This window comes from Salvelinus fontinalis, chromosome 4, assembly GCF_029448725.1.
Source record: "Salvelinus fontinalis isolate EN_2023a chromosome 4, ASM2944872v1, whole genome shotgun sequence".
NCBI classification, from domain to species: domain Eukaryota; kingdom Metazoa; phylum Chordata; class Actinopteri; order Salmoniformes; family Salmonidae; genus Salvelinus; species Salvelinus fontinalis.
This window is the reverse complement of record NC_074668.1, coordinates 59,741,825-59,753,119: the sequence shown is the minus strand read 5'-3', so window position 1 is coordinate 59,753,119 and position 11,295 is coordinate 59,741,825. Positions and strand designations below refer to the sequence as shown.

The 11,295-nt window shown below is 40.9% G+C and overlaps 1 protein-coding gene across 4 annotated transcripts; it reads right to left on the bottom strand.

Annotated features, from left to right (window-relative positions):
- Positions 1 to 224: 224 nt before the first annotated feature.
- LOC129854105 (midkine-B-like) lies at positions 225 to 11,295 on the bottom strand. Of its 4 annotated transcripts, none has more exons than XR_008759231.1 (6): positions 11,162 to 11,295; positions 2,551 to 2,633; positions 2,174 to 2,344; positions 1,292 to 1,468; positions 1,140 to 1,190; positions 225 to 1,077 (listed from the first exon to the last, which is right to left on the bottom strand). XR_008759231.1 is itself a non-coding variant. In XM_055920806.1 (6 exons), exons 2-5 carry the CDS (start codon positions 2,630 to 2,632, stop codon positions 1,162 to 1,164), a joined length of 444 nt encoding a protein of 147 aa, XP_055776781.1. In that variant the 5' UTR covers position 2,633; positions 11,162 to 11,295; the 3' UTR covers positions 225 to 1,077; positions 1,140 to 1,161. The 4 variants fall into 4 exon arrangements, 3 of the variants coding, with proteins under 3 accessions (XP_055776781.1, XP_055776782.1, XP_055776779.1); XM_055920806.1 differs by having other exon boundaries at positions 1,307 to 1,468; XM_055920807.1 differs by having other exon boundaries at positions 225 to 1,190.

Sequence of the window (11,295 nt, the reverse complement as noted above, 5' to 3'; positions counted from 1 at the left end):
CCAAAATTATCATATTTACAGTTTGTCGTCCATTTTGACACTAGAATAAATGTTTCTGACACATATCGATGCCACATAGGCCATTTTCAACCAGAGACGTAGTTGTTTTGATTCAGTCTCTCTTTAATAGCATAAATGTAGTAAGTTAAACTGCCACTGTATATTTCAACAAAAGCAGAGACTTAACAAACCTTTATTAAGAAGAAACACGAAACAACCAATAGTCAAAATTCGGAGAGTTTATTTAAAGTGGTTGATTTTTGTTCTCTTCCAAGGGTTTGTAATAATAATGACAGTAATTACAAAAATGAGAGTACAGATGAACTGCGGGAAGGTGAATGTATGTGTTTGCAAAAATATGAACACAGCAGCTCAACTCAAAATCGCCTGACACCTTTTGAAGTATATATATTATAAAACGAATTGTTTTAACAATACCACTATTATCTTTACAAAGACAATGACTGCCTTCTCTTGAGCATTCAATCTCAGCTTTGTATTGTACGTGAAACACATTGAGCTGACAGTCCTCAGTTTACTAGAAAAATTGTTGATTTGAATCTCTCTACTTTTACTAATTGGCACACGCAATTAAAATCCACTCATCAACTCTGTTAGTAATACTAATTGGTAGTCAAGAGAAAACTATAACAATCACAACAATGTAAGATGAACATTTTGAATTAAAAAAAAACCTAAAGTATACCAAATCTACTGGTTAAAATCATCTCAAACAAGGAGCTCCGCCTTGACTCCAGTTGAACTAATGTAAAGGAACTGAGAGCGTACAAAAAATACAACAAACCCGGGTTGTACATCACAAGGTTATTCAGGTAGATCTAAAACACCGCTGAGGTCAAGAGTATCTGTTTCTTGCATATCTTGCATAATGCAGCATGTCCAGAACTGCATTCTTACTCGCTAAATTGCCAGGCCACTGACAGCTGGACATTTTTGTGATTTTTTGTGTGTGTGTTTGTCTACATTTGTGGGATATTTGGTCAATATTCAGACATTTAGCATGTGTTATACTGCATTTGAAGGAAGGGCCCACTTGATATCTCATAATTCACTTGTGCATATTATGTTTGTTGAAAAAGCAAAGGATATTGCGTAATAAAATCCAACCAATCACTTGTTCAATGTGGACTTATCCACCTTCTAGTTCTCTTTCCCTCTTCCCTTCTTTCCTGTAGGAAGACAATAAAAAATGATGAAACAATAGGGTAAATTCATCATAGATTCCTTGCTCAATATGACATACTCATTTGTGGATAGGAATTTTACTTACATTTCTACTTCTTACCTTTGGCCTTTGTCTTGGTCTTTGCGGGGCATGGCTTAGACACCTGGATGGTGGGTTGGCACTCTGCGTCGTACAGGGCCTTTTTCAGGGTTCCAGACCTGTTCTTGGATCCAGTAGCTGTGTCACACTCACCCCAGCTGCCAAACTTATACTTGCAGTCAGCTGAAATTGCACAGTTCAGAAGGGAAAACCGTTGAGTATAATAGTAATATATTTTTTTTTTTAAAAGGATCAGAAACACACCACCATAGAACTTGCCTGGCTACCCAGACTCCTTGCTCTGGCCAAACGCTATGCCACGCCCAAGTACGTTTGTTTCTTCCCCGCAACGAGTCTGGATCTGAGTACCTCCCCGACCCTTCATCGAATGCGAACACATTCGGGCCGTCTGATTGGTCCAGAAACCGATGGTTTGGGCCAGAGCCAGACCACTCGAGGGTAAAGCGACGGTTTGAAAATTCGGCATTGGCTTTGGTACTCGGATTGGTTAGAGACAATCCAATCGCTGATGACTTTGCTTTGCACAACGCCCCTCGTGCCAACAACTTCAATGATTGCAGTCTCAGACTAAAGTGTGTCGTGAACGACAGAGCAGCGGAAGAATTTAGTGTGAGTCATCAGACTATCATAGAACAGTCTGAACATAATTTATTCTAAAGAAATTGTTCATAGTTTTTTGCAGTTGTGTAAATTACTAGGTATTTACTAAGAAATTCCATGATACAATTCTAATTATGTAGTAATAACCTATGACATGACATGTTTGACATATTTGCTTTATTTTTGATTGACTGACCACCACTTTACACTTTGAGAAATTACAGGGTATATCAAGGGAAATGGAATCTATCAATGCATAATTCCTACCGCCGAACTCCTTCTTCCAGTTGCAAGGCACTTTGCATTTCAGTTTCCTCATCTGGTCGTTGCAGGTGCCCTCTCGGACACCGACTCCACAGTCTCCGTTGTTAGGCACACAGCTACCATAGCGCCATTCCGCACACTCAGTGGCACCGCCCTTGGCCTCTTTCCCCTTCTCTGTGAAACAAAAATGTCAAGATGTAACTATGAAAAAAATATATATACAGATGACAGAAATAATATCAGCAATATTACAATTAGTAATTAGTAAGGACAGGTTTCCAACCTTTCATGAGGCTTTATGAACCTCATGAAAGGTGCAACTGCCGTGCTAATTCTAAAACTGGGCACGGCAAATTAAAGCAACACTGCAAATCCCTTACCTCTCTTGTTTTTCCCTGCTTCAGTGGTGACTATCATCAAGGCCACCAGAAGCACCACAACTGTTGAGAACAAACCCCGCATACTGGAGAGAAAAGGGAACAAAAAGAGGAAAAAGAAAAAAAGCATGCCATTACAATTGTGGCACTAGAAATAATGTTGCCATTCTGTAGGTTATATTGCGTGTCATTTGAGGTGACATCTGCTGTTCCAGGTCAACCTGATTGTCAACCTGATTGTCCCTCTGGTGTGTATCTATAATCGAGATGAGAGTTGAAAGAGCACGATCGAGGTCAAATATTGATCGTTGCCAGCTATGTCAAACTAATTCCCCCTATCCGTTCATGAGGAGTCTGCACATTACAATGAGAGGTTCTCTACTTTAGAGGTGAAAAGTGAATAAAGGATTATGGTCAAAGAGTAAAACACTTCACGTTATATAAAATGAATTACATGAAACAGTTTTAAAGCTCGACACTCGAGCCTGTGAGAGTGAGAACTGGGAAAATACATGTGAGAGGGCTGAAAGATTATATCGATTTTTTCCCTATGCTCTCATGACTCAATTTAGGGTCAATCAGACAAACTGTGAGGCACACAACAAGCAATGAGGATCAATAGGTCATGAGCTACCCACTCCACCCTTTCACTTCCCCTTTACACAAAACAACACGTTTTCCAACATGAACACCAAACAAAATACAACATTTCACTTTGTGACATGCAGTGCCTGGAATATGTTCGAAAACATAAATCTATCCTGCTCATGTTGATGACACATTAAACACAATTCATGTCATCTTGTTGTCACAATCGCGCTTCCCATCGTTGTGTATCATGGCCATTGCGTCATGCAGACGTTTTAAAGCTGAAATCCGTGAAGGGGGAAGGTGTCATGTCCGTTTGGGCTATTACAACAACTAAGTTACTCCAAACAACGAACTCTGTGTTCTTTTTTACTCGGACATCGTTGCACGCGCAATAGAACACCAGGATATGTACCGCAATTTTTCTTTTACCACGTTGCCGGACATTCTCCTCCGTTTCATCAACAAAACAATAAAAATATATAGAGTGCAAGCACCAATGGTGGAGTTCAGCTATGGGCCTACCGTGCCACCATCAGGAAAAATTGGACACATAGCCCAAGGACGAGTTACTTCGGTACTTTCCAAATATCAGAACTCACAATCAAACTGATCATGCAATCATGCTTTTGATGTATGTTGAACCATTTTTAACGCCTTCTTCTCCAGAACCGCTGAAACGATCGGGACCAAATTTGGTATATTGCATCTATGAATGCAAGACAAGCTGAAACAATATGGCCGCTATGAGCCAATGAGCTTGCATGTCCAACAGCGCCACAATGTGGCCAAACTCAACCCTACTTTACAGGTTAGCTAGGCTGGCCATGTTGTTTGAGGTACGTTTCTGCTAAACCCCTGAAAACAAAGGCACTGGGGTGACCAGTTACAGATTCCAGCTTTAAGTTCAAAAGAAAAGGACAGTAACTCACAGATAAAGAAATAGCCCTCTATTTCTGAAATGTCTGGTTGTCTATAAGGCATCCTCCTAGACTCTGAAGTTCTGAGTGTCTATTTATTCTCTGAATTAATTGAGTTCATGTCTATTCTTTCTGCCAACAGTCCCAGAGCTAGCAGCAGGGGATGGACGGCAGCACCAGATCACCATGGTGAAGGCTAACCCACCTGCTGGGAGGTGATAGGGGCCTCCCTGACAGGGAGAGCTCGATGGTTTGAAGCAATTCTTCTGGGGGACACATTGGAACTGCTTGTCTCGGTCTGGGTTAGAAGAGCTCAGAGATGTGCCGGGACAGACAGGTCTAGTATTAGTTTGAAGAACACCCACAAAGAGTAACTCTTTTCATTCCAGGAATCTGACTTCAATTACCCAAACAAGGTTGCCTATAATACCAAATCCTTGATTTTGTGGTGGGAATCTAAAAGTATTTCACGCTTTCCCTTCAAAAGATTAGCGGCCCTATTCAATCAATCTGCTTCCCAGGGTAATAAAAACTGAAACAGTGCTTCTCACTACGCAAAGAAGTGTTTGGAATATTATTCCGTTTATTTCTGTGACATACAATCAACATTCAAGGCACAAGATGTGTTTTCTGTACCATAGCCTGATTATTGGCTAGGATTAATTAGGACCCCTCATTAATGACTGGCAAAATACACAAATCATACTAGTGTCCTAATGGAACACAAACAATGAAGCCATCGAGAACAATGAATTGAGATCACACAGCAGCAGGAAACTAAGATGTCACGTTCTGGGCTGTTCACGATATATCATGTGGACATTACAATGAATCTTCCTACAACACAAACTAAGACGCCAACCCAGCAAACCAAAATTGGTTCTGTGAAAGGTCCCAGAACATTTGTTAGGTTGCGGCAAATGTTCTCATAATACAACAACAGTTCAGTTGTGCTGATGATTATACAATGTTTGTATGAAACATTCGCTTGATGTTGCAAGAATGATCCCAGAACACATTTGGTCTGTTCTTTAAAGGTACCCAGAATATATCTTTAGGTTGTGGGAACAGTCTGGTGGGAACATTGTGGGGACATCACAAAAGATCTGTTCCCAAAACACAAAAACTGTCCAGTTGTGCGGATGATTATGCGATGTTTATGCAATTATGCAATTTGAGAATGCAAAAAACATTCACCTGATGTTACGTGAACATTCCCAGAACACATTTTTTTTATGTTGTTTAAAAGTTCCCAACACATATGTTGTGGTAACATTGTGGGAACATGGCAAAAACATATTCCCAAAACACAACTGTCCAGTTGTGCAGATAATTACAAGCTTTCTATTAGGTTGAAAAAACATTTGCCTGATGTTGCAAGAACGTTCCCAGAACATATTATGTTCTTTAAAAGGTTCCTAAAACACGTATTTAGGTTATGGGAACATTGTGGGGATTTGACAAGATAGGTTCCAAAAACACAAAATCTGTCCAGTTTTGAAGACATTCTTACAATGTTTGTATCAGGGTGCACAAAACATTCCCTCAATGTTCCCAGAATTATCAAATTAAGTTTGGAACAGTCCATAGATGTTTCTTTCATGTGTTAGTGTTATCTTACTGTTGAGGAAGTTAGTTGTACAACAATCCATGTAGAAACACACGGCAATTATTTGGAATCACATGATTTGACCATAATTGGTTGATAGTCGCAAGCAGAGATCAAACCTGGGCTTAGGACTGTTACCCCTGGGATGAATCCACTGCGCCACTGGGTTGTGACTAACACAAATATAAAGCTGTTTACACCTTCACTCTGACTTCCAGGTTGTGGTCTTACTCTTCGCAAAATAATAACAAAATCTAAAAAAATAAGTAACCTCTATTATTTCTTTCTCTGCCAATTTTCTTTATATGCTGTAAAGTTTTACTTTTATTTTCCCTCCAAACTTTTTAAACTTTTTATTTTTAATTTAAATTTTCTCCCCTTTTCTCCCCAATTTTCGTGGTATCCAATCGCTAGTAATTACTATCTTGTCTCATCGCTACAACTCCCGTACGGGCTCGGGAGAGACAAAGGTCGAAAGCCACGCGTCCTCCGAAGCACAACCCAACCAAGCCGCACTGCTTCTTAACACAGCGCGCCTCCAACCCGGAAGCCAGCCGCACCAATGTGTCGGAGGAAACACCGTGCACCTGGCCCCCTTGGTTAGCACGCACTGCGCCCGGCCCGCCACAGGAGTCGCTGGAGCGCGATGAGACAAGGATATCCCTAGCCCAATTGTGCATTGCCACACGGACCTCCCGGTTCACGGCCGGCTGCGACAGAGCCTGGGCGCGAACCCAGAGACTCTGGTGGCGCAGCTAGCACTGCGATGCAGTGCCCTAGACCACTGCGCCACCCGGGAGGCCCCCATTTTCCCTCCAAACTTGATTTCAGAATTCATGTTCAATTGTTTCCTGGCCGATTGTGGTGAGGTGTACACAGATGTGCATACGCACTAAGACATATACTGTAGCCATAGTTTGGATCATACTTTAAGGATCCACTAGAAACATTAAGATCGTGGTGGTGCAGCAAACTACGTAGCAAACTAAGTAGCAAACTAAGTAGCCTACAGGGCTTGAAGACGGCAGATTGCAGGTTCAAATCTACTTGATTGCCATTGTTGAAAAAAGCTATAGCTTTGTTTGGACAATACCCTAATATAATATAATGATGTAAGAGGATAGGAATGCCATTCGTTTAAAACTTTGGCATCTTCCTACAGCATAATAATGTTACATTACACATCAATATTAGCAGAACATTGCAGCAATGTTTTCAGAGATAATTGCATTATCGTTGAAGTATGTGTTTAGAACAATTCTGGATCATCGTGTCATAACCTTACAGAATAGCTTTATAAGAGTCCTGCAGGAAGGTTTGTGGTTATCGGGGTTAGTAGTAATATCTCCATCAACATTCGCTGAATATTCCTGGAATGTTTTTTAAGAACAACTTCTATTGCTCCAACATTATATTGCTTAAGTATTTTCAGGGAACGTTATTAAAACCATCATGTCATAATGTCACACTATAACCTTTTTGAAACCATTGTAGGAATGAATATTCCCTGCTCTTTGTTATGAGTGTTTTGAAAATCATATCCATCAACATGAGCAGAACGTTCCTGTAATGTTTCCTTAGAACCAGTTCCACTGCTCCCACATTTTGTTGCGGCAGTATGTTCTAAGAACATTACCGGAACATTGTGTTATTACATTCCCTGGCAACCTAATGACAACCTAATGACAACCTTAGGGGAATGTTCTGTTGCAGTTCTTACAGATGCTGTGAAGAAAATGTTAGTGAATGTTGGGAGAAGATTCCAAGGACATAGCCACAGGAAGCACCCCCTGATGAATCTAAATAAAAAACCCTCCCCCCCACGTCGAACTTAACGGGAATCTTAGATAATGTTCTGTGAATGTTCCCGGTTTGCTGGGAAGTCTCTGATGAACAGCACCCTTGTGTATTGCCCGTCGCCCACGCAAACTCATCTAACAGCAACATTTGTTTTATTGGTTTGTGCCTGAGCCAATATGTCCAGAAGCCGAGCAGAGATGGCAGTCACATCCTCTCACGTTGCAGTATGCTCGCATTGAACTTTCCCTGCCTGCGGGCAACCCTGGATAGAAAGGTCAGCTACAGCTGATGAAACAACAACTCACTGGAAAAGTCCAATCCATTAGAGGTTATCACCTCTCTGAACTATGGCCTCGTACTGTGTGAGGTAGAATGCATAAGTGGCAGCCGTGCACTCACTACTGAAAGGGAGCTGGTCTACCTGAGAATCTACCAAGGCACGATCCTTTTATCAGGCAATTTTACAATTGGCGTCTGAAAGTGTTATGTCTGTATTTGACTGCTCATCAAAAGGACTGAGAATGAACGCGATGGCTACACAAAGACCAGGCCAGCAGGCCCTCTGGCACACACGCTTACTGCTCCGCTTCAAGCCAGTTGATCAAATATTCTGCTGACCCAGTAAATCTGTCTTCTGTCCTCAAAAAAGTAATTAAGCGCCAGTCGCCAGTAAGCATAACTAAACAGTCCAAGCAACCATAAAACTCTGGAAACTCCCCGTTGTCAACTCCCACCAGTCACTGAATCTCTATCTTTCTGTATCACCGTTAAAAATGATAGAGTCCCATTTTCAAGTAAAAGCTGCCCCCCCTCCCCCTCCCCGCACGAGCTAGCAGTTCCAATGACATTCTTCCCCTGGTCATAAATGTCGAGGGGCTACTCCAGGCAACACATTTGTCTTTGATGAAACAACACCCAGCGGGCCTCGTCTAACCCACTGAGCCTTGCCATGGGTGAGACCCGGAGCGCCCTCAAAATCTTTCATCGTTCTTTGCTAATGCAGACTCCCTGTATCAAAACAGAGCCTTTTCCTGGTCTCCTTTCACTCCATTCTAAAGGGCCACTAGACAGATATCCCATGCAGAGAGTCTTTGTTCCACACATCTGAATGTGAACTCAGCATATTGGGAGAAAGGTCATCTTAAAATACTACAGCTTACAAGAGCTAGCATGCTGAAAAACTCGCTAAATATGCCTACAAACATTGCTATTTTTATCCGTGCCAGTAATTTTTATCCATCAGTAATGCAGCTGTAACAAGAATGTTAGAATACTTAGGTATGGGTGTGTAAGAGATCTTCTTTACCCAACCATAAACATGTCATTATGAAACATCGCCCACTATTCACCCCCCCCCCCCACCCAACTACCACCATCCTCTCATCACACAATGGGATGAACATAATATTTATTGCCAAGCAGAAAGCAAACCAAATAGTCAAATTGGGACCAGATACCGTAACCATCATAATCAAATTGACTCAAATGGTGCTTCCGCTAATAATCTCATAGTGGTCAAATAGATAACATTAGAGTTACTGTCAAACACACATCGAGATCAGTTCTACAACGAAACAATAACAACAACACATGGAAAGCAGGACCACACTGAACCTGAAAAGCATAAAGCGTTAAAGTCACTCTTGTTTATACTGCAAAGCAGCATTCCTCGTCTTCTCAGAAAAGCCACGGACCGCAAAAAAAGGATGGAATGCCCACTAAGACCAATAAGAGAGAAGCTGCGGGGTCGAGGGTCACTCCAAAGAAAGACAGTTAACAAAGACCCAGAATGTCCTGGCCTACTTAAGGAAGTAACACTTAGTGGCCAACAAATGGCGGAATCACACGTTTTATTTGATCTAATATACAAAATATAGGTGGATTCTGGCCGTCAGAGACCAACAGTGCAAGGACATAATGGTTCACATTATTGACTCAAATAGGATGAGTGCACTTTATCTACTATATGGTCAACAGCTAAACGTCCTCTCTGCCGTCAATGACGTGAAAATATTATCCCTTCTAGGTGAGGCATGGCAGTCATGACAGAATGGTTTATTCTCTAAAAGAGACAATGGCACTTGCCTACTTATGTCACATTCCTTCTTATTTCACGATACGCTAACATAACCAATGACAGACTCCATCACACCCATGAGCAGTGAGAGAATAGTTGAGGGGCCCTGCAGGCTGAACGGTGCATTTGAATAGCCAGGGAGAGTTTTATCTGTCTTTTCAAAGCTGTTTTCTCTCCACTGATTATCTGTGCCATTGCCTCAAGGTCCATCTGCCAAGCTCACACAAGCTGTAAAGCCCCACGCTACCCCTCCTCCCTTTCTAAAAACCTAACCCCGAGGCACAATCTGTATCCAGCGCGCCCAATAGCTTTCTAAAAGAGACAAAAATACAACAGGAAAAACAACGATAACAACAGACTGAGGACTCTCTTTTTCCCATTTCATCTCTCTAAGGTTATGTTGCTTTGGTCGTTATCTCTGACTGCAAATCATCTTTTACAGCCTCTTACACAGCCCCCACGTTGGACCGGGGGAGAAAGCAAATCATTGTGGTCAGGTGAAAAGGTCCTGGGCAGTGAAAGACAAAACAAAGGAGAACAACTCTTGAGTGGAGTGGGTAGCAGTGAATGCAAGTACTTGAGGTTGGAGTCGATTTCAATGGACATATTCTTGAGGTGGAAGAGATTTACATTTACATCCGTTTTAGTCATTTAGCAGAAGCTCTTATCCCGAGTCACTTACAGTTATTGCTCACGTGAAGGGTTCTGGTCATAAAAACCATTCAATGGCCCAAACTTAATGCAAAAGATGTCTGGCACAGGAACACAATTAAGATTGTGGAATAAATGGCTACTTTAATTAAGATGAACAAAGATATGTAAAAGTACACTTTCAAACTATGTAGCTTTCACTACATCTGAAAAAGTAATAACTCAACAATAATAACTTATATTAAACAATATTCTTATATTTTGCAGGATTTATCTCAGTTCTAAATGTATAGTCACGTTACTGTAACTATTTTGAGCTATGATACTTGAGTTTGGAAGAAGTACAGAGGGTGCACACTCACACACTTCTTATTATCAGCAAAACTATAATGTGTCACCCCTGAGGACGTTGTCACACAGTGAAAAATAGCTAACATAATTAGAAAGTTATTCAACTCAAAGCAAAGTAGTTATTAAAACAAAACGTATCTTGGCCACAAGTTCTTCAGAGCCCTAAACATAACCGTTGTAGATTCAAACAAGTTCGTTCTGTTCAATATTTTTTATGCAATACTTGACTTCATATTTAAGATTCAACGAACGTTTATGACAATATGCAGTGCCACTGCGCTTTTTGCGCAAATCGCGTGTATGGGACAAAAGTTGTGTGTTCGTTACGTAAAGTTATAAATATATGCAGTAAAGTCAACACATGGTGCGTAAATTACTTAAAAGACCATAAAACTAAAAAGAAAAACTCAATAAATAAACCTACACACAAATAAAACCTCCCAAGAAAAATAACTAATTGAGAAATTACACACGACATGTCAGTTATTCTCCAGAGGATTCCGATGATGGAGACTATATATTTGAACTATTAAATGTGAGTAATGACAACGTTGTGTTGAGTGACACAAAGTAATCATTTTATCACTATACATTTGGACAAATACACATATAACTTACTTGTTTCTTTGATCGTACTTCTTGGCGAGAGTTAAAGGTCTTACTCTGAGCCACAAGAGAGTCCTACAATACCTCTATCCCGACCAGCTTGCTCTTATTTGTCGCCCTCCCTTTGTTTCTCCAAAACTAGTTTG